The following is a 23,553-nucleotide window of genomic DNA, read 5'->3' as shown; positions in this document are numbered from 1 at the left end:
TTAACCATTAAAAGCTTCTTTTTTGTCAACTTTTTAAGGTGAGTGGTTGTCACTGGTATTGAAATCATAACACAGAATTGAAAGCATGGTAAACTGTGCCGTATTTATTCGAATAAGCGCCGCATTTCGGAAAAAAGGTCAAGCTTTGCACCCCGAGTAAACGCCGCGGTTCAGATGCGACGCTTATATGAGGAATGCGTATAAATGAATAAATAAATGAACAAAAAACACTACAAAGCAACTCTAAAACATCACTGCAAATTTTTTCATCAAAAGCGATGTTCTTCAGTTCAAAGCGATTATATTTTACCACTCGCAGATTCTTGCAATACGCAGTTCTGTTGTGAAGGCCTTGCATACAACTAATTTCAGTGTCTTTTGTTAAAGTGCCGGAAGAGACGAATGGTGACAATCACAAGACGCTTCTGCTAGTTAAATTAAAAGAAAATATTTCTTTGACGTGTCTAATTGTAAAATAAGCGCCGCCCTGGAATAAACTCCGCATTTGAGGAGCGCAAAATTTAATAAGCGCCCTTATTCGAGCAAAGGAAAAGACCAAAAAACTTTCAAGCCGTTGTGAAACGTAATTTCACACATGTACTAACAGTGACACTGTCCCTTTAAAAAGAAATCCGTCGGCAGTAATGAACCTTTACACATCCTTTCTGCACATAATTTCACGAGTGATTTGTGTGCCGATTAAAAAATGGCAGCAGCTTTTTTCTTGAGTCACCGGAGAAGTAAGTCATCAACTTCTCATAAACGAGTATGGTGCCAGCGCACCCAGGAAAACTAAACAGAGCAGGCGTGATCTGCAGCAAATTCTAGTAAAATGGCATTCAATTACAAACAAAAAGGTCACCTTTTATTCTGTAGCAACATTAAATAGTAACAATTTCTCTGTATTTTTCTTTCTACATTAATTTTGTTTAACCTTGCAAAAACAAGTTAACTACCGGTATATAGACGTTCGCATCTGAGATGGGAAAACCTATTTCACGCACAAATTTGAACTGCTATAAAAGAATAAATCCATACTTCTAGCTGTGTGTATATCAAGTTATGGATGCACTTGGAAAGTTTGCACAGCACTCAAGAAGCTAGAGTTACCTTGCCCAACTCTCTCGCATCTTTTGTGCTCTCCAAACTTCCCTCGTGCATCCATATCTCAATATGCACACCCTAAGCATGAACCAATTTTTAATTAATTCTGCTTACAATAACTGATAACTGGCCACATCAAAATAGATTTAGCCTTTCATATCACAGCATGTCCCAATTCTGCTACTGATTTTTCCACTTTATTTTATTCTTACCTGGCATGAGTGATCCATTTGAATCTGCAACAAATAATCCAAACAAATGATAATTACAACCAAATAATATCCTGTTTCACTAATCAGTGACCAAGATCTACTGTACATTACTAAACGCTTAGACTAGTGAAATATGATGGGCTTCAACGATGGCAAAGAGGTGTCTATTGTAGAGGTAGAGATGATATTAATTCTTGTTTCTTTGGGCCTGAATGAACTGTCCTCCTTTTAATATTTATAACAGTGGCCATGCAGATAGTTTTGAGTGTTTCGAAACTTCAAGCTTGCAAAGGTAAAGTACCTCTTTGAACCTCTTTGAACATTTTACAGGCAAAGTACAACTGAAGAGTTGGAATCGGTTTCCATAACTACATGTACATGTATTTTTGACCATGTTGGTGAGATCCCAGAGTTCATACTTAGTTATACTTTACTGAGTGGTTTGATACCAAACAGCAAACAGCAAGCATTTGCAAACAACAATCCAAATATTTTTTGCCTTGCAAAGAAAAAAAAAATGGGGAAGGATATGAATAGGACGAAAGGCATTACCTGGACTGTAATGGGGCCATTCTTCGAATATGACAGGATCACTCAAAATGTTGGCCACAACAGATGCTGCCATGACACATGCAAATGTTCCTGTCTGATCATTTGAAGGTTGACTGCCATCTTCAAAGTCTTTGATGCCTTTCACCACAACCCATTCTGTCTTGAGATCATGAGCTGCTGCAAAAACACCTGGAAAATGAGAACATTTAATAATGTTTGTACATGTATCATCCTGGATCATGGAGTCATATTAATAATATTGTTTACAAGAAAACCAACATAATTTACAGCAAACTCTTCTAATCCTTATCTCTACCAAATAAATCAGGATCCACGTTTTCCTAATATATACAGTGCATCGAATTACATGTACTGAGTACGGTAATTTAGCATGAGTAAAAAAAATGTTTTTGAAATTTTACAGCCATTCCCTCGGCCTGATTGCAATAGGAACGCAAAAGCTGTGAACAAACATATAATATCAAGTGCTATTCAAGAGATAAACTGACATTAAATTCAGTAATCTTGAACTGTGCTTTTTAATAAAAGGACACATTTTTAAATAAAATTCCTTATTTTATGGAATAACGTACCCGATGGGTAAGTTCTACCTTGCCACACCACACAAAACATAAGAAAACTGCTTGCAGACAAATAATTAAAATTTCGGATCAATGTAGGTTTCTGGGAAACTGCATACCTACCCCTCCCCAAACCTAACATTTTGCCCAAAGCGATAAGTAAGGGTTAATATTAGGTTGGGGGAGGGGGGTAGGTGGGCAGTTTCCCAGAAACCTACATTGATCCAAAATTTCTTACCCCTGCCTTCCATCTTGACTGCTGTTGCTTCAGGATATCGTTGAATAATTTCTTCATACTGCCATCCACCACTGTCATCCTTCTGGATACTCAGAACCACCCCATCACAGTGTACTCTCACTTCCTGTTCATCTGGATTTTCCAAAGGTGCTGTCCATCCATCAGCTATATGCTTGATGAGGTTGCCAATATCTCTGCTCGGGGGTGTTTTGTATGAAGGTGTTATTAGCTTTGAAGACACAACCACATCTCCTAGTTTGGTTTTTCCAGGATTCAAACTACTGCAAGCGCCAACGGAAAATACAGCCCTGGGTCTCAGAACCCTGACCGCATCTTTCACAACAGATAAAGAACTTCCTGGATCAGCAGAACCTTTAGAGCACTTCATTAATGCAATTTTTCTTTTCTTCCCATGATCACTACCCATGGACCCAAAGTATACATAGCCAATGCCTTTGTGGTAACTCTTGAAGGGTTTATCCAAATAGAAAAAACAGCTTAAGAACTCACAATCTTCCACCGTCATAATCAGAATGTCAATCGGGAGGTCAACAACGTTCCAAGAGCAACTGGTGTTAGGAAGATCGCTCATCTTTGGAATCTTGATACTGATTCTAGGTGGACATTCCAAACTTTTAGTTTCTGTGTCTGGAAGAGGAATAAATATAAGGAAATAAAAGACTTAGTACATCTACTTAGATTAAGTGTGATAAATTTGAAAAATATTAACATACAGTTTTCCTTAATGGAGACCATTTTTGCCTGAGCAGCCACTGGCCACCAGAAGCACTCTCACACTGAATTAGTTAGTTGAATACTGACCAAACTCGATACTAACCAAAAGGGAGGGCAGGGAGCATGTTAACTCTGCAGGAAAAAATGGCCTTACTTGATGCCAGACACCCTCAAACTGCTCATGTGTGTTTTAGAGTTGTGGGGGTGGGGGAGGGAGAGCTTCAGCAGGTACTGTGGACAAGAGATACAGCCCATGATAATTGGGCTAATAAATATGACACAAACACAGGGGACTCAAACGCTGTATTAGTATTAAATACATACGTAGTCTTAAAATAAAAATGTTCTTATTTACCTGCGTTTCCGGTGCCTTTTTTGGCCATTTTGGGGGCGATTTGAATCAGAGCGAAGGCGGTTTACGTTGCGAGTCTTAAACGGTAATCGGTCTGTCGCAATGTCAATACGACGCGCATCAATTATTTCTCATTATTATTAACTATAAACTCCCCTCGTAGCAGAGAAGAGAGAAGAAGACAAGGTCTCTCTTCTCTTCTCGTGACCATTAAATTGAAACACGAAACTCCCCACAAGGAGAGTAAATAGTTAATGGTGTTAGTAACTTGAGTTAATAATAACTGAAACTTGACGTGCGTCGTATTGACATTGTGACAGACCGATTACCATTTAAGACTTGCAACATACACCGCCTTCGCTCTGATCCAAATCGCCCCCAAAACGGCGAAAAAAGACACCGGAAATGCAGGTAAATAAGAACATTTTTTTTAAGATTATGTATTACTAATACAGCATTTGGGTCCCCTGTGACACAAACAATTCTTTTTACAGAAGCACTTTTATCTTTTACATACAAATCCTTCTTTAAAAAATGCACCAACCTTTTGTCCCTGTTTTCCTTTCAGAATTGACATTCAATTCCTCCAAGTCATCCAACTTGCTGAGCTTGTTTCTTCTCTCATCTTCATCTAATTTGTCCTTAATCCTGTCCTCACCCTCCACCCACTGTTTAAGCAGTTCCTGGTAGTGTTCCTCAAAATCAGGGTCCATGTTTTCACTTTCAAAAACATCAATAGCATCATGGTAGCATGCTCCTCCCAGTCGCACCAAAGTGTCTTTGATTTTCTTCCAGTAGACACTAAATGTTGCATCATCAACTGAAGCATCGCTGCCATGACTGTAGTAAATTGTGTCTCGGTAGAACTTGATGCGGGCAATGTCAGCCTGAAGAGTTGTGTCTGTTACCAGAGGAAGGTTACCCCAGCCAGTGGCAGGAGGAACCAGGCTGCAAATATTCCTCAGAAGAATAACCAGAAGGGTGGGGTCAAAGTTCGTTGATAAAACTGAAGATTTGATTACAGGATATAGTCTCCTCCATTGTGGGGTACTTAGAACTCTTTTCTTTCGAAGTGATTGTAGTTTAGCATGAACTGCATGATCAGACAAAACTGTGTGAAGGCTGCCAGGTGGACGTACCCTGTCAAAGGTCTCTCTTAGAACCTGTGATCCAATGCCAACCAGGAGACGACACAGCCGTTCATAATTAGTGGCTTCTTTGGTTGAAGGAACAAATGGTGCTGCAGAGGCCATAAAGACAATGTTCTCTAAAAGGAAAAAAAATGAAGCAAGATTAATAACTTGAAGGGCTAGTTTCACACGCGATGCAAACGCAAAGGCAAATGAATACACAAATGCAAAAAAAAAACACATGCAAACAAGCACAATGCCAACTGAAACACAAAATACAAATGCAAGCACAAGGAATGGAGAATTGCCTATTTTCTTGCACTTCCCTTGTGCTTGCATTAATTTGCACTTGCTTCACTTTTGAACATTGCTAATGCAAATAGCCGGAAGCACAAACACAGAATTAATAAGAGAAGAGTCTCTTAAGCCCCCCCCCCCCACTTCACGTCACTTGTCAGCCCCCAGTTGGAAAAATGCTCTGCCATCAATGCAATACCCAGCCCACTTTCAGTGTGTGGTTCCAGAAAATCTCTTAACTCCTACTATGGGGGATTCCAGATGAGTACACCCTCCCCCCTCACCCAACATCTCTTTGGAATTTCTACTTTTGTAAATAAAAATAAATCTCCTCTCCTCAGTCTGGAATTTCCAAAATTATTTGGCAGACGCCAACCAAAAAAAAACATATTAAAACTTGTTATATGTAACTGTTAACAAAATTAAAAAATAGAGAAAAATTCTTCAACGGTAAACAGACAAAATATCCTGTAGTTAATTGCAAAAGAAGCTACATCACAGTAATTTCACAGATTATTGGTCTTAACAATTGTAACTGGTCTAAAATTAGTGACGGTAGGCAACTTATCCAATGAAAAACATTATCTTTGAACATCTAAAGGAATATAGTTGTAACCTTAATTTGTGGATAAAACTCAAACTTCAGCTATAAAAAGTGATTTTTGGAAGATGTGTAGAAACAACTTGAAAAGTTAAGCCTTAATCCATTTCTATCCTAGCCATCTGCAGCCAAAGACACTTGTTAACAGTTTCAGTGCTCTAATATAGCAATTCTTTTTTAAAAACAAGTTTTAAAAGTTTTAAGTTTAAGTAAGTTTAAATAAAAAATAAATAAATGAATAAATGGGAATTTACAGTGGGATCTTCCACTAGGTGGCTCTTCTTGATCCCACTGATTCCAGATCGAATTGGAATTTGGAAGTGTTGGTTTTTGTGGAGGGAGGAAAACTGGAGACCCTGGAGAAAAACCCTCGGAGCAAGGATGAGAACCAACCATAAACTCAACGCACATATATTACTGGGCCGGAATCGAACCCGGGCCACATTGCTGGGAGGCGAGCGCTCTCACCACTGCGCCATCCCTGTTCCCCCTAGTACCGTAGTTATTCGGTAGCTTGGTTACCAAGTTATTCAGCATGCTTCATCGCTAGCAAACTTTGTTTATCGAGTGTTTTCCAAAGATTCTCAAGCTTTTTTGGTGTTTTCCTTGTCTTCTAAAGTCATTTTACACTTTCCACGCTTAGAAAGGTTTGTTTAAAATGAGTATGCTTGATTTTCTTTGTCTAATTTCAACAAAATGCTGGCATATACAGGTGTTACTTAAACTCGTTTTATATACGCGATAATAAACTCTGCGCTTAAACTTAATGTTTCTTATATCTTTAATACTGTAAAAGTCAATAACCAACATTTAGTGTTTTCATTTCTCTTGTTTTAACTGTAAGTTCCAGTAAAATGGCTGTCACAAGATTCTGTTGGGCGAAAATACTCCGCTATAAGATGCACCCCAATTTTGGCATGAACTTCCCACAGAAAAACAGATTTTGCTCGAAAAAACCGTGCGCCTTATAACCGAATAACTACGATAAGATTTATATTTCACATAATAAGGTGATATATACTGTAGTTTTAAAATTTTTATTTTTAGCATGTACGGTATATATGTTTTAAATTCAATTGTATTATAGCAAGAACCCATCAGCTATGATGATTGTGTGTGACAGGTATCACGGTTAAAATATTTAATATGTTTCATTTCAAATGCTGACAGGGTTGGAAATTAGCACTAGAACCAACTTGCCACAGGTAAGTGCAAATCATCCATCACTTGCCTGTTTGACCTGTTTCGTGAGTGCAATTTTCATCGCCAAGAAATTATTTAAATTAATGCTGTTTTTTATGTTCCCTTTTCCAGCTATAAACCCTTTAGAAGCATTAAATTTTTTTTACTAGTTCTGTTTTACATATTTTTACAGTACATTTCAAGATGTCAAACAAACTGGTGCTCAGACCCAACATCGTAGCTCATAAATATCATTATATGGTTCCTTTTAGTGACAATAACATAATTCACTCACTTGTACAAAGTGACACTGCCGGTCATGATCGAGCCACTGGTGTTCAGGTAGACTTGGCGCCCGAGGACCACTCCTCTCAACAACACACTCAGAAGTTTGCTTGCAATCTGTAGGGATGTCAGAAAGATTTATCAATTAAAAGGCTATTTAAAATTTAAAGTCAGTCAGTCTCCATCACGTTTTCTAATGGTTTAAGGTCTTTGCTAGAATTTTTCATTGATCTGCCAGGTGCCTAACAACATTGCTTGTGCATTGTTTTCACTCACAGAATGCTGATCAACGCATGCTCACTCGGCAAACTTAAATTACCTATGATGTGAAATGTTTGCAGTCACAACCTTCCAAGTTTATTTTTTTTTCCTTAGTGGCCATTTGGCCACCAACTACTCAAGTTTTGTCGCCAGTGATAAATTTTAGTCACCAAATTAAGCTGATGCTTTCAATCCTCTGTCTCAATTTTAGTTGCCATGGTAACTAAAATGGTCTTATCTTGGAGGGTTTGGTCACAATGTGAAATATCTGTCTGGAATTGAATCAGTTTTTAAAGCTGTTGATGATAAAAAGAATGATAAGACCCCAAAAGCTACCTGCAATTCAGTGGTATATAAAAAAACAAGAACCAGAGGAAATGGTGCTAGAAGAACTGCAAAATAACTGATGTAGCACTAAAAGCCTTTCAGTGTTGAAACAGATTCCACTAGTTATCAAATACAGTCAACTCTCACTAGATATAACGGATACCTTTAATTTGGGACCACAAATTGGTGTCTGCAATAGTGAAAGTCCATAGTAACAGGCTGGAGTTATTTTCAGTAATTCCTATTTGCTAGAACTTCAACTCCTGTCCGTAATAACAAAGTGTCTAAATTAGCGAGGTGTCCGCAAGGCAGGAGTTGACTGTATTAAAAATGGTTGGAGAGACTTTTTTAGGGAAGGAGGGGTGGGAGTAGAGCCCAGGGGGGGGGGGGTACTTGCAGTATACATGACGGGGGGTCTGACGGAGCTTCATATTGCGAACCCAAAAAAATACACGAGCCTGAAATTTTACACCCAAAAAAATACCTGGACCAACAAAATTTTCTATCCCAAGAAATACAAGGCCTAGCACCTTGATACTGATTTATTCAATCAAACAGACTTTAAAAGCTAAAAAAATACATGACAGATCTCTCGACCCAAAAAAATACAGAGGGTGTAAATTTTCAACCCAAAAAAATACGTCGGACCTCCCCATCATGTATACTGCAAGTACCCCCCCTGGGGAGTAGAGTTATCAGTGAACTTTAAGGTGAGTGGAAATTAGCCCAGACAACTACATTTTGTTATACACTCCCCTTGAATGACGAGAAAACGAGACAAGAAACCACAACTCACAATGACATTCAGCTCCGACCGGCGGCGACATTTGGCCTTGCAACTGGCCCACACAGTAAGGAGTTTAATCAGACATTTTGAAAAAAGTCAAATGCCCGGTGTTTGCAAGGGAGCCACATTACGGAAACGCGCCCATTGAAAAGCGTCGGACGGGAAAATGCAAATAAGCTTAAATTTAAACACAGAGCATGCGTAACGCACTGTCAATCAAGTAATCCCCTGTGTAGGTCGATTTCTTAACCATTGTTTTTGCTAAGACGGCGGAAATAATAGACGGTAATTTGTGGTTAGTCCCGGGAGGCAAACGTAATTGTCAGTCGCCACTACTAGACAATTTAGCGATTAGAAATTTGTTTTTTACACGTCTGCTCGGGGAAATTTTCACTATGTCGATTGCCCTTTCTCTAAACAGTTGTTATCTTTCTTGTGAAAATGATTTCTAATCGGTTTAAATAAGGTTTCCCGATAAAATGAAAGTAAATAACACATGCAGCAAATTAAAGCGGCAAATTGTTTACAATGCGTGCCGAAGCGGCGAGAGCCACGAAATATTCGGTTGCCTTCTTTCCAAAGTGTTTCGCTTTAAACTTAACAATAATTCTCGTCGAAATTTTCGCTACGACAAAGATATTTTCATGGCTTTTGGCGAGCAAACCTCAAACAAAACTTGGAATGTGCGTTCACGATATTCACGCGTAATCGGCCGCTAAAATATAAACAACTTTATACAAAACTCGTGTTAAAATTTGACCTGCGTATCGCGTGGCGAATTTCATTTGGTTTAGAACCGCTTTCTCTTGTTGACATAAAAAACTGCCTTCTTCACAGCAATTCGAGTTTTAAACAACAAGATTGACTTGGAAAGTTGCTGATAACAGACTGGATTTCCAAAATTCGCACGATGTGTACGGCGCTTTGAATTTTGGTCATGAAAAATTACTTACGAGGTTTTGCATAAACTGTTCGATAAAAATAGCTTGCCGACACTTCCAAACAATCGGCATTGTCTTCTAAAGGACTCAGGGGCATTTCGTTCAACTCCCTTTTGGGAATTTGTCACTTCAGGATCTAACGAAACCGAAACTGTCGGCAGCTTTTGCAGTCTCGTTCGTGCCCGCAAAACGTCATGGGTACCCCACTTTTCCCGGGCGACACGTTTCAATGGGCGCCGATCCGTAATGCATGATCTCGCTTGGTATTGACTTATACATTATAGAAAGATACCGATAGCCTGATTGCTGAATTTCAGAGGACTTCCACTGGCCGCTTTACTCCTGAGAAGAGATCTTGGCAAGATTTCCGCAGAGTACCCTACATTAATTATGCATATAATTTTGTAACTCTCGTTCTGTTTATGACTGCCGTTCGTGTGTGAAGGATTATATGGAATATTTGTATGCATAATTAACGTAGGGTGCTCTGCGGAAATCTTTCCGAGATCTTTTTTCGGTAGTAAAGCGACCAGAGAGAGAGAGATGTCTAAAATTCAGGCTAATAAAAAGACGAAATCGTTGTAATGTATCAGTCAAATCGAAGGTTCAACATCCCCCCCCCCGGGCATACCCCGGGCATTTGACACCTCTGCTGTCCCGGGAGGAGGGGAATTTGATAATCAAAGCCTTCCCGGGGGTGGGGAATTTGATTCGACCACATAGGGTGGGGAATTTGAACGCAGACTTGATTTCTGGTTATACGTGTCCCAGTAAACGCACGTGGGTTTTTAATCATGGTGGAGATAGATTATATTCTATGTATTGGTTATCTTCTATGTATTTATTACACAATAGAGGAAAAAACTGTGTGGTCTATTTATAAAGTCGGTATGCAGACAGAATTTTACGAGCATAAAAAGCTACACAGTTAAAACAGTTATCTGTTTAGTTATTAATTTTCCCCGGGGGTGGGGACATTTGATCACTAAAAATAGGCTTATAGTAGGGCATTTGAACGGCTTTTTGGCCCAGGGAGGCGGGAATTTGAACACAAATTTTCCAAAAATTCAAATGCCAGGGGGGGTTGCCCGGGGGGGGATGTTGAACCTTCGATTTGACTGATACATAATTCGACATTACGCTACGCACGCAAAAAGTTCAGTGTCCGATCGCCGAAATACTCCCTAGTATCATTACTGACGCTGCAACACAGCCTAACAAAAGTAAAACACTAATTACCTTACAGTAAAGTGCCTTCCTTTGGGAACAAAATGTAGTTTTAAAAAGACGCTTGTTACTTCCGCCCAACCTTCGCAGCCGCCATTTTTGTCAACACTAAGGATGGGCCGATACTCGATACCAAATATTCGATACATCGATATTTTGACAATTTTGAAAAGTATCGATACTTTCGAAAAATATCGCACTTTCGATACGTTTTCGATACTGCACACGTGACCTGAGCCTGCGGTCTTCTGGTCAGCACCTGAGGTTTAAAAAATGCACTTTTGCGCAAACAAATATCGATTTTCTTGTCAATATTTAGATTTTTTATTGCCATGACTTGATCTGGTCCACAGTGAAACAAAAAGACCAGAAATCAACATTCCTGGCTAATATTTATATTGTCAGGACTGTCCTTTGTATGGTCAGACAAATCACGTGGCATACCAATGACGTCAGTATGGAAATGACGTCATAATATCGATATCGATATCGATATCGAGAAAAAAGGCAAATATCGTATCGATATCGTATCGTTTTGAAAAACCTGTATCGGCCCATCCTTAGTCAACACTGGAACTTAGTCCTCCCCAAAGCCGAAAAGAATTTTTTAAAGCTCGCGTCTGATTGGTCGAAAACCGAAGCCACGGACACAGGGCACCCAGACTTCTGAAGTTGGGCACTTTCTACACCCAACTTTCCAATCAAAATTCAAAACTTTTCTGCAATAAATCGGCGGTAATCTTTTCTCTTGCCATTTGCACTGTTTTAACAACTTTTACTGCGACTCCTCCCAATACGGAATATATTTGCTCCCAACTCAGTCGTCAAGAACAAGATTGCTTTGAGAAAGTCCGCTTTTCCCTGTTTTCAAACGTCTAAAAGCTCCAAAAAACTTGTTAAATCATCAGAATATCAGTATCGAACTTTTAATAGTGAAAGTAAGAACTTTTTCTTTATATCTATTTTGTTTGTTTGTTTGTTTTTGCAGGTTTCTGTTGTTTGACCGCGGTCCAATTCGCGAACCAATGGTAAATGACAATAAACAGATTTGATATATCGGACAGGTACCAAATCAAACGTTGTCAACCTTGTTTTGCTTGACAATCTTTGAAGCCGTTTGCTGAAACTCTGCTTATACGGGTTCTCAACCAACACCATAACTCAGTAAAACAGGCAAGATCTAAGGAATATCGACTGGAAGTCCGACTACGCTCGCTTCCTTTTCTTGTCAACGATTCAAACATCAGTTGTGACCTCCACCTGGGATCTAGAGCCGCATTTCGACAAGAGACAATCAATTCCCAGGCGTAGCCAGGTTTACGAGGAGTTGCGGACCTGACACGAGGCTTTTAGCGGGGGAAGGGGTGGAGGGCCTACCCAGGAAAGTTTGTCAGATTGAGACTCTTAAAAAGGCTTTCTCCTTCACCTTTTGACGAGTTTGTGTGTATTTCAACAGCTTCTATTTTTAATATTTCATAACAAGGAATTCAGTACCAATTTTCACTCGATTATTCCTAAATATCTTGGCCAATAACATAACGCATTCTCCAACCCCGGACCGCTAGCAGTGGCGGATCCAGACCTTCAGGTAAGTGAGGGGCCTGATCATCTTAACCCTGGAAAAAGAGGGGGGAAGCTCTCAAAAATATTTTTTTTTGGCCTTTGGGCCTTAGTTTGGCCTGGAAATAGGGTGGGGGCCACCGGCCCCCGGGTCTCTCCCCTAGATCCGCCACTGGCTAGATCCGCAGTCCAGCACACTATATGTACAAGGATGTATGCAGACCTGCGCCTACGGATCTATAGGCCAGCTTTACGTCCCTGGTAATTTCTTCTGGGATTCGCAACTGCAACTATTTTCAAGCATTCTTGATTCCTTTCGCTACAAAATGTCTAACGGTTATTTTGTTTTATTTAGCCTGGTTAGGCGAACCATTTTTCCCTTTGTAAGTAATTAAAAACTCTGACAATGACTCCTCTAGCGACACCATCTCTCCGTGTTACTAGACTTTCCACCGCTCCCATTTTTCACTTCCCATTTTCTTTCCTCTTTGTCTGTTTCTATTACATCTTCTACTTCTTCCCTTTTTTTCTTCCCTTTCATTCTGACTAACACTTATGAAATTCGCACAAATCTGCAAGAAAACCGACCCTCTAACTATTTGCACTGTAGAATTTCCACCACTCCCATCTTAAAATACCCCTTTTTCCTTTCCTCCTTGCCTGTTGTAAGGAAATCTTCTACTTCCTGACTGGCCTTTCTTCTGACTTAGCTCTATAAAATTCGCGCAGATCTGCAAGATAATCGTTCCTCTAACTGTTTCAAAAATGAATCAATCTTGTACTGAGGTACTTGAATCTTGCAGAGCAGGCTTTAGCACTCAACATATAATCTGGATAAACGATCTCGTCTGGTGATGTTTTGATCCGTATTCTATACTCACATGCGGATTTGATCCGTGTTCCATAAATTCTAGTGCGGATAAAAATTACCTTTAGGCGGCTTAAAACAGTTTTCTGCAATTTTTAGCACCTTAACTTTGACTGTTCAGAGCCACCTGCAATATTCGAAAAGTTAAGGTGGCTCTGAACCCACAATACAAACTTTGCCAAAAGTTGTATCTTTAACATGTTTAAAATGCTAATCATTATTCCATCATAAGAATGGGGGGTCACCGAGCTTGTTTTTGAGTTATAAGCACTTAAAGAAGAAAATTAAGGGTGTTTTTATCATTTTCTACCGTTGTTATGGTTATACCAGTGACGTAATGAAAATGACCACAATTTGTTCAGCAATGATTGGACATTTGTTTGATATTATACTGAATTACTGCAGCATTTGTCAAATATTTGTAGTACTGACCCACCAATGTATAAGAGCTGGAAAGTGCTGGAAACCGTTATGAGCTTCCTTAAATCGACGGGAACATCAAGATCACAAAAACATTTGTTTACTAAAGTGCAAAAACGTCAAAAAGTGATAAAAGGAAGAAGCATGGTTAAGATTCGGGAAAATTGAGAGGAAAATTAGGAGATAGTCCCTGGAAATGAGGCCGCCACTTAAAGTTTTCAAGATGTATCATCTGTGACTTAGCTCCTGTAGAGGAAGAACGGTATTACGCCTTTTGAGTGTGACAGTCTAAACAGTGATCGCCTTGATTGATTATTCGTGACGCGTAAAAAAGGTCAAATATTTTAACGTGATTCGATTTTGAAATGGGGTATAGGAGAACGTCTTTGCTATACAGATAATTTGAACCAATAACAGTCCTGTAGTATTAATCCTTTGATTATATCATGGCGTTAACCGAGTATGAAAAACCCGAAATGAATGAATAAGCTTTTCAGGACTTCACCGAGGAAAGACAAGGCAACGCTCCTCGGGGGGGGGGGGGGGGGGGGGGGGGACTCTCTTAGTGGACTGTACTGGAAACCTACGCCCGAAAGTGGTGCTTTATTTTTTTTTTGCTAGGGGAGTATGAAAGGAGAAGGATTTCATAAATGAATGAACGAACGAACGAACGAACGAATCAATTTCTGCACATCTGCAAACATTTTTTTAGAAATACAAACCATTATTTTTGTTCATATCGTGTTTGCAAATTATTTATTGTCTTTTAGTCCCTGCCAATATTTTTCATACCCTCCACCCTAAATAACTTGGATGGTTTACTAGAATAAGCGCCGCCCTCGAATAAGCGCCGCAATTGAAACAAAAAAATATATAGGCACCGCACCAAATAAGCGCCACAGTCCCGATGCGGAGCTTATACGGAACTTAAAACAGCACTACAAAGCAACTCTAAAACAAACTTGGACATTTCTTTCTATCAAAAGCGATGTTTTGCAGTTCAGAGTGATTGCTTTACCGCTCGTTCATTTGTTTTCTATCCAACATTCTTACAATACGCAGTTCTGTAAATGTTGTGAGACCACGAACTTTGCGAGGACAGCTATCGCCACTTCTCTCTGATCTCCAGCAAGAGATGAATACTAAAAATCAAAAGACGGCGCTTTTTTCAATTACTGTAAAAGATTAGATCCTTTGTGGCGTCCAAATTTTGAATAAGCGCCGCCCTCAAATAAGCGCCACACTTGAGGCGCGAAAAAATTAAGCGCCGTGGCGCTTATTTTATCAATTGGAAACAGTCCGAAATGACGCAAAAAGTAGTGGCTCGCATAAATAAGCTCCGCCTTAAGGACTCGCACAATAGTCATTCGGAACTTACTTTTTCTTACAAGCCTACTCTTACTCAATCCCCACCTTTGAAACCTATGAAACCATTGGCAATAGCCGAAACGTCTTAAAAAATAACATCAAAACACAGTCAGCGACAAAGCTTTAACAAACTCTTTTCCCCACCCCTCCCCCCTTACAATTGTAAAACAAACAATATTAGTCTTCATCCATTCCAAAACTTTTATTTACAAAACGTAACAATACTCAATGTTGCCTTTTTCTTCATTGCTAAATTACAACGAGCAGGGCATTAAGTTCCTTAATAACAAACTTCATTATTCAACGCTAATTAATATATTTACAGTTCCTTGTAAACCTTAAAACTATTAACACAAATTTTAAAATTGAATAAAAAGCGTTTTTTTTTATAAATTATATTATGTTCATCATAATGTACATGTGAATTCTGTTGATATTTGTAACGCTTTCTTATAACTATTTAGATATCGAGTTTAAAACCTAGTCTGTGCTGTTGAGCAAGAGTTCTTAGAGATTCCTTACTTTCCTTACTGATAGGTATGTCCCACAGGATTAGTGAGGTCAGTTTACAATTTGAATGTTTGAGTGCTTTGCATAGACTGGTAACACCGGTATCAGTGATCTGATTGTGACTCAGATTAAGTGTGGTTACTTTACAGCTTGGATTCTGTAATGCTTTACACACCCTGGTAACGCCGGTATCAGTGATCTGATTACCACTCAGATATAGTGTGGTTACTTTACAGCTTGAATGCTGTAATGCTTCACACAACCTGGCAACACCGGTATCGGTGATCTGATTAACACTCAGATCTAGTGTGGTTACTTTGCAGCTTGAATGCTGTAATGCTTCACACAACCTGGCAACACCGGTATCAGTGATCCAATTAACACTCAGATATAACGTGGTTACTTTACAGCTTGAATGCTGTAATGCTTCACACAATCTGGCAACACCGGTATCGGTGATCTTATTATACCTCAGATTTAGTGTGGTCACTTTACAGCTTGAATGCTGTAATGCTTCACACAACCTGGCAACACCGGTATCGGTGATCTTATTATACCTCAGATTTAGTGTGGTCACTTTACAGCTTGAATGCTGTAATGCTTCACACAACCTGGTAATAGCGGTATCACTGAAATGACCGCGTAGAAACAGTAGTTTGGTAATGGCACAGTGTTCTTTCTCCAGTGTTTCACAAATACGTTTTATTCCAGACAGTGTTAGAGCTGACTCAACGATTATCAAACTATTTACGTTAAAGGACTGTCCAGACCGTTCATGTTGTACTGTAGCAGCTTCCTCTTCATTCAGTTCACTAATTACATCTAACAAAAATGAAACTGCAATACAGTCCACATCATTTAAATTCGTAAAATTCATATCGGAGTAGTGTTGGGGATGATTTATGATGACATTTTTGGCAAATTCCTTGTCTTGATATTCGCTGAGTAACTTTGCTCTTACGCGGAGGGGCTCCCTTCTGATTGAAGATGAAATACTTTCTAGTAATCTTTCCATCAGTTTGTCATCTTTTTTCTTTGATAAAATACCAGCAATGAACAGCATAACCATTTCAGACACATTTCCTTCTGGAATTTTATTGATCATTACAAACCAACGCGCAGCCAAGAACTCTTGAATGGTCAGGTGGGTAAAACTTAACTGTTTTGTGGTTTTAAAAGCAGATTTCCTGAAAGGAGGACCACAATGAAGAAGACCGCTTCCTTTCAGTTTTTCTATTTCTTCCAATTTAAAGTTTTCTTTCATGTCCCTTTCGTCAAAAATTGGCCTTTGCTGCAGAAGCAGTTGAGCTGCTAACTCTGATAATTTATCCAATGTGCTTTCGATGACGTCTGAAGCCTTGTGTTTCTCAGGAATTTCTTTCGTCTTATACTCTGATTCGGCATTATGTTTTAGTTCAAAAATGTTGACAACGTCAGAATAAATTTCAGTTGCTGACACAGGAAGATCAGTGCTCTTGGATTCTTGAAGAGTATATTCCAAATAGAAACACATCAGGAAACAAAGGACTGGAATATGGGCAAAGCTAACAAGATCCTCATTGTTCATGACATGTTCAAGCACAATGTTCTTCGTGGTTTCGTTTTCTGTGAAATACTTTTCAATGTACTCTTTCACCTGCTGTGGAGAAAATCCCGTAATTTCAACGTATCGGTCGAAGCGAATTCCTCCCATTTTATCAGATTCATCAGGCCTTGATGTAATCATAACAACAGAGTCTGTTAACAACTTGCCTTTGATGAGTTTGGCACACAGTGCGGCTACCGGCATCTTTTCTCTTGCATTATTTGGATACTGTTCTCAGAGATTCCAACCCTTTTTGAAGGAAAATAGGGAGTATTTTTAGCGCTGAAGGTGTGCGCCTCTAGGGGGGTCTGGAAGCATGTTCCACCGGGAAATTTTGCAAATTTAGGTTCTCTCAAGTGCCATTTCCGGCATTTTGACATCATTTCTGAGTTATTGTTTAAGGTCTTTATTCTTTTCACAAACATTTTGGTACTTTTCTTTACTTTTGCTACACTCAGATCGCAAAAAGTACCAAAAATTAGCAATTTTTCTCTTGTTTTCAGAATTTCATGATAAATCGGGAGAATCTGATATAAATCGGGAGAGCGGGAGGCAACGCATCAAATCGGGAGACTCCCGATCAAATCGGGAGGGTTGGAATCTCTGTGTTCTTCCGAGTTACCAGCGATGTAATCCTGTTGTGAATACTCGTCATACCCATCCAAGATAATCAAAACCTCCTCTGGGTGGTTAACAATGTATTCAAACAATGAGTTATCAAGGTTTGAGTCATCATGTAATAGTGAAGAACAGTTTAAAAGCTCTCGCAAAGAAAACCGGTCATTTGCAAGCAAGTTCAGTTGACGGAATGTCAACAAGTACGCAAACTTGATATCTGCTGTCTTCAAATTTGCTTGTGATTGAAAAAGTTTATCATCAGCCCAATCCCGAACAAGCTTTTGACTAAACAGAGTCTTTCCAATCCCTGCTTTCCCAGTGAGAAGAATAGATTTGGGATTAGGCTCACCCTCAGTACTGCAAACGAATATCTCTTCACAGCTTCTGACCCGGGTTCCACTCACTTGCCCATAATGATCCAACAATTTCCGTCTTGTTGATGTCATATCCTTCTTATAGAGCGCCTTTCTACCGTGCTGTATCAGAAGATTGGTGAATATATCATCTGTTCTCGGGTGAGAAATGGTTGGGGAGGCCATCAGCTTGGGCTGGAATTCTGTTTGGCTTTTAATAGACGCTTTCAGAGAACTTGTGTAGCCATTCACAGCTGAAAAAAGGAAAAGAAAAAATAAATATTTTATGAAGGCTTGCAAGACGTAAAGCTGTATAGAGATAACTCACTCAAATAAAGCATAACCTCTTCTAATGTAAATGTGCTTGCTTTAACTGCTTTTAACTGGTTCACAAGTGTTCTCCCTATACAATTTTGTGCTTAGGGACCAAGAATTGTTGCCGGTTATAGCAAATAATTATTATATCCCATGGTAGCTAAGGTTTCAGGCAAAAAAATAATATTGTTGCATTGCTGAGTAAATTTGGTCAGACGGGTGGTACCCTTTCTGGGCAACTATTAAGACTTGTGATAGAGCTGGGCTTTTTACTTGAGTATCAAAAGTAATTCTCCTTTGCTTTGGTTTTGCATTGGTGCACTTAGTGATTGGCTAAAAAACGCACCACTTTCTCCATCAAACATAAGTAAAACCAAAACGAATCGTGTTTTTCTGGCGCACGTTTTCCCGTGCTTCGTGTCGTCTACATGTATTTGCTTTGAGTTTTCATTGGATCTCTGGATTGTCTGTGCATGTCCTTTGTGATTGGCCAAAGTGATAACTTTGGTTTTGGCTTTACGACACTCAATTAAAAACTGCCCTACTCTTGAGCATTTTTCACTTGTGTCGAAAGTAATTTGCGCTTGCTTTTGTTTTGCATATAAGCAGACTTACTAGACTGTTCACAGTCCCCTATTTTTCCGTGAAGTCGTAGAGATCGATCGTTCAGTCCGACGGGCCGCCATCTTGGTTTACAAACGCGAGCGAAAACTGGGGAGAGTGCAAAAATCCTAAACCAAGATGGCGGCCCGTCGGACTGAACGATCGATCTCTACGACTTCACGGAAAAATAGGGGACTGTGAACAGTCTACAGACTTACTGACTGGCTGAAAAATCTTGCACTACCTTCTCAACCAATCAGAAGTAAAACCACAACCAATCAGGACAAACTCACACTGTTTTTCTACTCTTAGTGCTGGTTTCATTGGTTCACTGAATTGTCTGGATCCTTTGTGATGGGACAGAGTAGCTACTTAAATTTTGGTTTTACAATGCAGGTAATTAAAAACTGCTCTATGAACCAATGAAATTCACAAAAACTTCACCCTTTTATAGTCTCAAATGGTACTCTAATTAAATTACTACATTTTGGAGAAGCCCCATCAGCTTTGGCTAGTTTTAAGGTCGCGCGGGACCCTTGCTCATTAATAAATTCATTAGCCAAATTTCTTGACGGAGTGCTATCTTGTAAAGCTTTAATTCGCTACATTTTGAACATCGATTCCTCTACAATTTATCATGGATATTAGGGGATGATGGAATTACATCATGATTGTCTTTTTACTGAGAGATGACCGTTGTCTGTGATGTTACAAGCCCTTAAAAGTTTAACTGCAGATAATGCGATTTTGTGTCCAAGTTTTCAGCTAGAACAGCGCACCGAATTAAATGATTATATAGCTTAGTGGTAAATCATATCTCTTTTGTGCTATGGCTAGAACGAAATTTTCGATTTCAAAAACTGCTACAAGTTAATGGCTTCTAAGAGAGCAAAAATGTGAAATCTAAACTTTGAAACGTGCTATCTTCATTTTGAGAAGGAAATTTAAAAATTCGCTCCAGTCATAGCACAATAGAGTTTACCAAGTTTACGTTCCTCGCGAATCAACTCTTGAAATCCTATATCGGCGGAGAAAACTTGGACACAAAATTGTAGGTTTTGAGGCTTCCGAAGACCTTCCGAGTCAATGTTTACAACAACGTGTGATATATTCAAAGCTGTGAATCTAATTATGATAAGTCCCTATGTTCCAGCGCACGTGCACAAAGCTGAGAACAATTACTAGTAATTACTTGTACAAAAGAGTTTAAAAACAAACATTCTCATGAATATTTCGTTTGTTGTCGGCTTCAGTTGTCCGGCAGTTCGTGCATACTCTTTAAATAAATACATACTAATGATAAGGGTCCTGCGCGACCTTAATGCAGGTCCTATGTTGATTCCTTGGGAAAGAGGAAAACCAAAGAACCTGGAGGAAAACCCTCAGAGCAACAACAAACTAGACCACATATGGCAACTGGCCAGAATTGAGCCTGGGCCACACTGGTGAAAAGCGAGCGCTCTCACCACTGTACTATCCCTGTAGCTCCCCAAAGAGGAGTCTGTGTATTTTCTTCAACATTAGTTTTACTGCAACACTGAGCAGCTGTTGTCATCATGTCTCAGTTCCAAGATTGAAACACATCTTCTCCTTACTGATCACCTTATATTTTGTGCGACATCAGCAAGGAAAGAGCATTAACATGGTGAGAACTATGACGAGCAATTTGGTTTTGTTTTATAGTTTCAATTGTCAACAACTGAATTCAGGAAAACAATATACTTCTTTTTGCTTTATATACCATATGTAAATTCTAGTCACAACCCCTAGCTAAAAAATGCACCACTAGCAATTTTGCACCTCAAATAGGAGATGAACAAAAACAACCAAAAAAAAAAACAGGTTATCTCTGCCCAGACCTTAAGGGGGCTTGACTGAATTTTTTTAGGGGCAACACTGCTCAAGTTTGGGAATTAACTATGTTGCCATTAACAATGCTATTGAAAAATCACCACCAGAGCTGTATTAGATAAAGACAAAAATTTTCCATGACTGGTGTTATTTTGATATTGGGGTTGCCATAGCAACATTTTGTACAGGTTTTTATCATATTCTTCGGCACCAGAAGAATAGTTAATTTCCAAGCAACATAGATACACAATGTACATGTAATTCCCAAATTTGAGAGCAGCATTGTCCCTAAAAATCTATTTAAGCCACCTTCAGAGCTATTAGTTTATTACTCTACATATACTATATGTATGTTGTTATATCATACACTGACCTTCTAGAGTTGGTCTTTTATCAGCATTGCTTATGAAGTCTTCTAGCTTTCTATTGAGCTCATCTAATCTGTCCTTGATGCTCGTCTCATCCTTCACCCACTGTTTAAGAAGATCTCGGTAGTATTCCTCAAAATCAGGGTCCATACATTCTTTTTCAAGGTCATCAATAGCATCTTGGTAGCATGCTCCTCCAAGTCGCAGCAGGGTGTCTTTGATATCATTCCAGTAGACACCAAATGTTGCATCATCAACTGAAGCTTCAGTTGCATGACCGTAAACTGTGTTCCTATGGAACTTGATGCGAGCAATGTCAGCCTCTGGGGTTACGTCTGTTACCAGAGGAAGGTTATCCCAGCCAGTGGCAGGAGGAACCAGGCTGCAAATATTCCTCAGAAGAAGAACAAGTAGGGTGGTGTCGAAGTCCCTTGATGAAACTGAAGATTTGATGGCAGGATACAGTTTGCCCCATTGTGATGGATTTAGGACTTTCTTCTTTTGAAGTGATTGTAGTTTAGCATGAACTGCAGGATCAGACAAAACTGTGTGAAGGCTTCCAGGTGGACGTACCCTGTCAAAGGTCTCCCTTAGAACCTGTGATCCAACATCAACCAGAAGACGACACAACCGTGCGTAATTGGTTGTTTCTTTAGTGGAAGGAAAGGATGGTGCTGCAGAGGCCATGACGATAATGTTCTTTATATTAAAGAAAAAAAATTGAATAGAAATTAATAACTTGAAGGGCTAGTTCACAAGCGATGCAAACGCAAAGGCAAATGCAAGCACAAATGCAAAGAAAAACTAGCAAACAATAACAATGCAAACAGAAATGCAAATACAAATGCAAGCACAAGGAACAGAGAATTCTCTATATTTTCTCGCACTTCTTTGTGCTTCTGAACATTGCTAAACGCAAAAGAAAACGCAAACACAAACAAGCAAAGTATGAAGCCTTTGTCTGCCACCTTGGAAAATGCTCAAACTTTGTCTGCGTATCTTACGTTCCTTGCCTCCGCATTGAACGTGTCTACATCACTTTCATTTATACTAATGCATTTGCGTCGCACTTCTGACTTGTAAACCAAGCAGAAGTCCAGGGTTCCCATTTTCCCACAGGTGTGCGTAAGTTACACACAAAATTCTGAAAGGACGCAAGCTTTTTTTTACCTATGCGTGCGATCGACGCACAACAGTCAGGGCTTCTGATAATTATTACCTGATATTACACACAACAGTGCATAAGCAATCTCAAATTACAGAATTTATAATGAAACCCAGCACAATCCGAAGAAGTTACAAATTAAATTAATAATTGCTTTATTCCAAAGTTTACCTCGGCCATAACATTATTGGAAGGTGCTTTATCATGAAAACAATTTAGAAAAGAACGGCAGGCAATGCATGCAGAAGTGATGACGTTTATCTAGCGCCTCTCTGATATGTTTTTAAAGTAGCTGACAACTTGTGAAGCGTGCCGGTGCCACGGATTTGACTTACTCGCTAGAATTTTAGGAATTTTAACTTGATCTTACAGGAATATTACATTTATTTTAGATATCCTATTGTTGTTGCTGTTGATTTCCTATTGTTGTTTACGTAACATTTAAGAGTCACATTTCATAAACGACATTAGATACCCGGCGTGGGTATGAGCCAGTAGTACTAAGGTCAAATGCCGTCTTGTTTACACGGTTTGGAATGAAGAGCTGTCTGCTTCATTGATTTCGAATTATGTTTACTTATATTCAGAAAATGCACATTAGATCGTTAGAGTTTCGGATGTTATGGTTATGCGTATTTTTTCTTATCGAATCCAATAAGTTATTTTCCAACACTCTCTCCTCACCCAAAATCTCCGTTTTAACAGAAAAGTTTGAAAAGATCCAGTGAATGAAAGGAGAGGACCCTGGGGACGAGGTGGTAATCCGGACATCCAACTCACATGCCGACATTGAGTGATAGTCATCACTTAAAAAAAAAAACCTCCACTCTGGAATTTCCAAAATTATTTTGCATACTCCCAGCCCCTCTTGAAAAAACATATTATTAAAAACAATAGACCACTTGAAAATGATACGTACTGTTAAAGACATTAAAAAATAGAGAAAATTCCTCAACAATAAACAGACACGATATATTTACAGGGATTTCACAGATGTTTGGTCTAAACTATTCGAAAATAAATTAATGGTAGGCAACTTAACCCATAAAAAAACATTATCTCTGAACATCTAAAAGATCTAAAGGATAGAATTCAAACTTCAGCTATAAATAGTGATTTTTGAGGATGTGTGGAAACAACTTGAAAAGTTAAGCCTC

At 39.1% G+C, this 23,553-nt stretch overlaps 2 protein-coding genes and 1 pseudogene across 3 annotated transcripts in view; all 3 read right to left on the bottom strand.

Annotated features, from left to right (window-relative positions):
• The window catches only part of LOC144663703 (elongation factor G, mitochondrial-like), a 114,838-nt gene that overhangs the window by 28,903 nt on the left and 62,382 nt on the right, over positions 1-23,553 (bottom strand).
• LOC144663691 (uncharacterized) overlaps positions 1-23,553 on the bottom strand; it is a 52,571-nt gene that overhangs the window by 2,804 nt on the left and 26,214 nt on the right. The window contains exons 2-5 of the mRNA XM_078524717.1: positions 4,319-5,041; positions 2,688-3,335; positions 1,869-2,057; positions 1,317-1,340 (exon numbers count right to left, since the gene is read on the bottom strand). Coding sequence (XP_078380843.1) covers positions 1,317-1,340; positions 1,869-2,057; positions 2,688-3,335; positions 4,319-5,027 — 1,570 coding nt within the window. The 5' untranslated portion in view covers positions 5,028-5,041. The remainder of the gene's footprint in view (positions 1-1,316; positions 1,341-1,868; positions 2,058-2,687; positions 3,336-4,318; positions 5,042-23,553) is intronic.
• On the bottom strand, positions 15,212-22,270 carry LOC144663791 (uncharacterized; annotated as a pseudogene). Its single transcript, XR_013572665.1, has 3 exons — positions 21,237-22,270; positions 17,750-18,348; positions 15,212-17,372 (listed from the first exon to the last, which is right to left on the bottom strand). The product of XR_013572665.1 is annotated as an uncharacterized LOC144663791 (transcript).

The sequence above is a fragment of the Oculina patagonica genome, chromosome 8 (genome assembly GCF_052425735.1).
Source record: "Oculina patagonica isolate OP01 chromosome 8, crgOcupat, whole genome shotgun sequence".
Taxonomy (NCBI): Eukaryota; Metazoa; Cnidaria; class Anthozoa; order Scleractinia; family Oculinidae; genus Oculina; species Oculina patagonica.
This window is presented reverse-complemented; position numbering and strand designations above follow the sequence as displayed.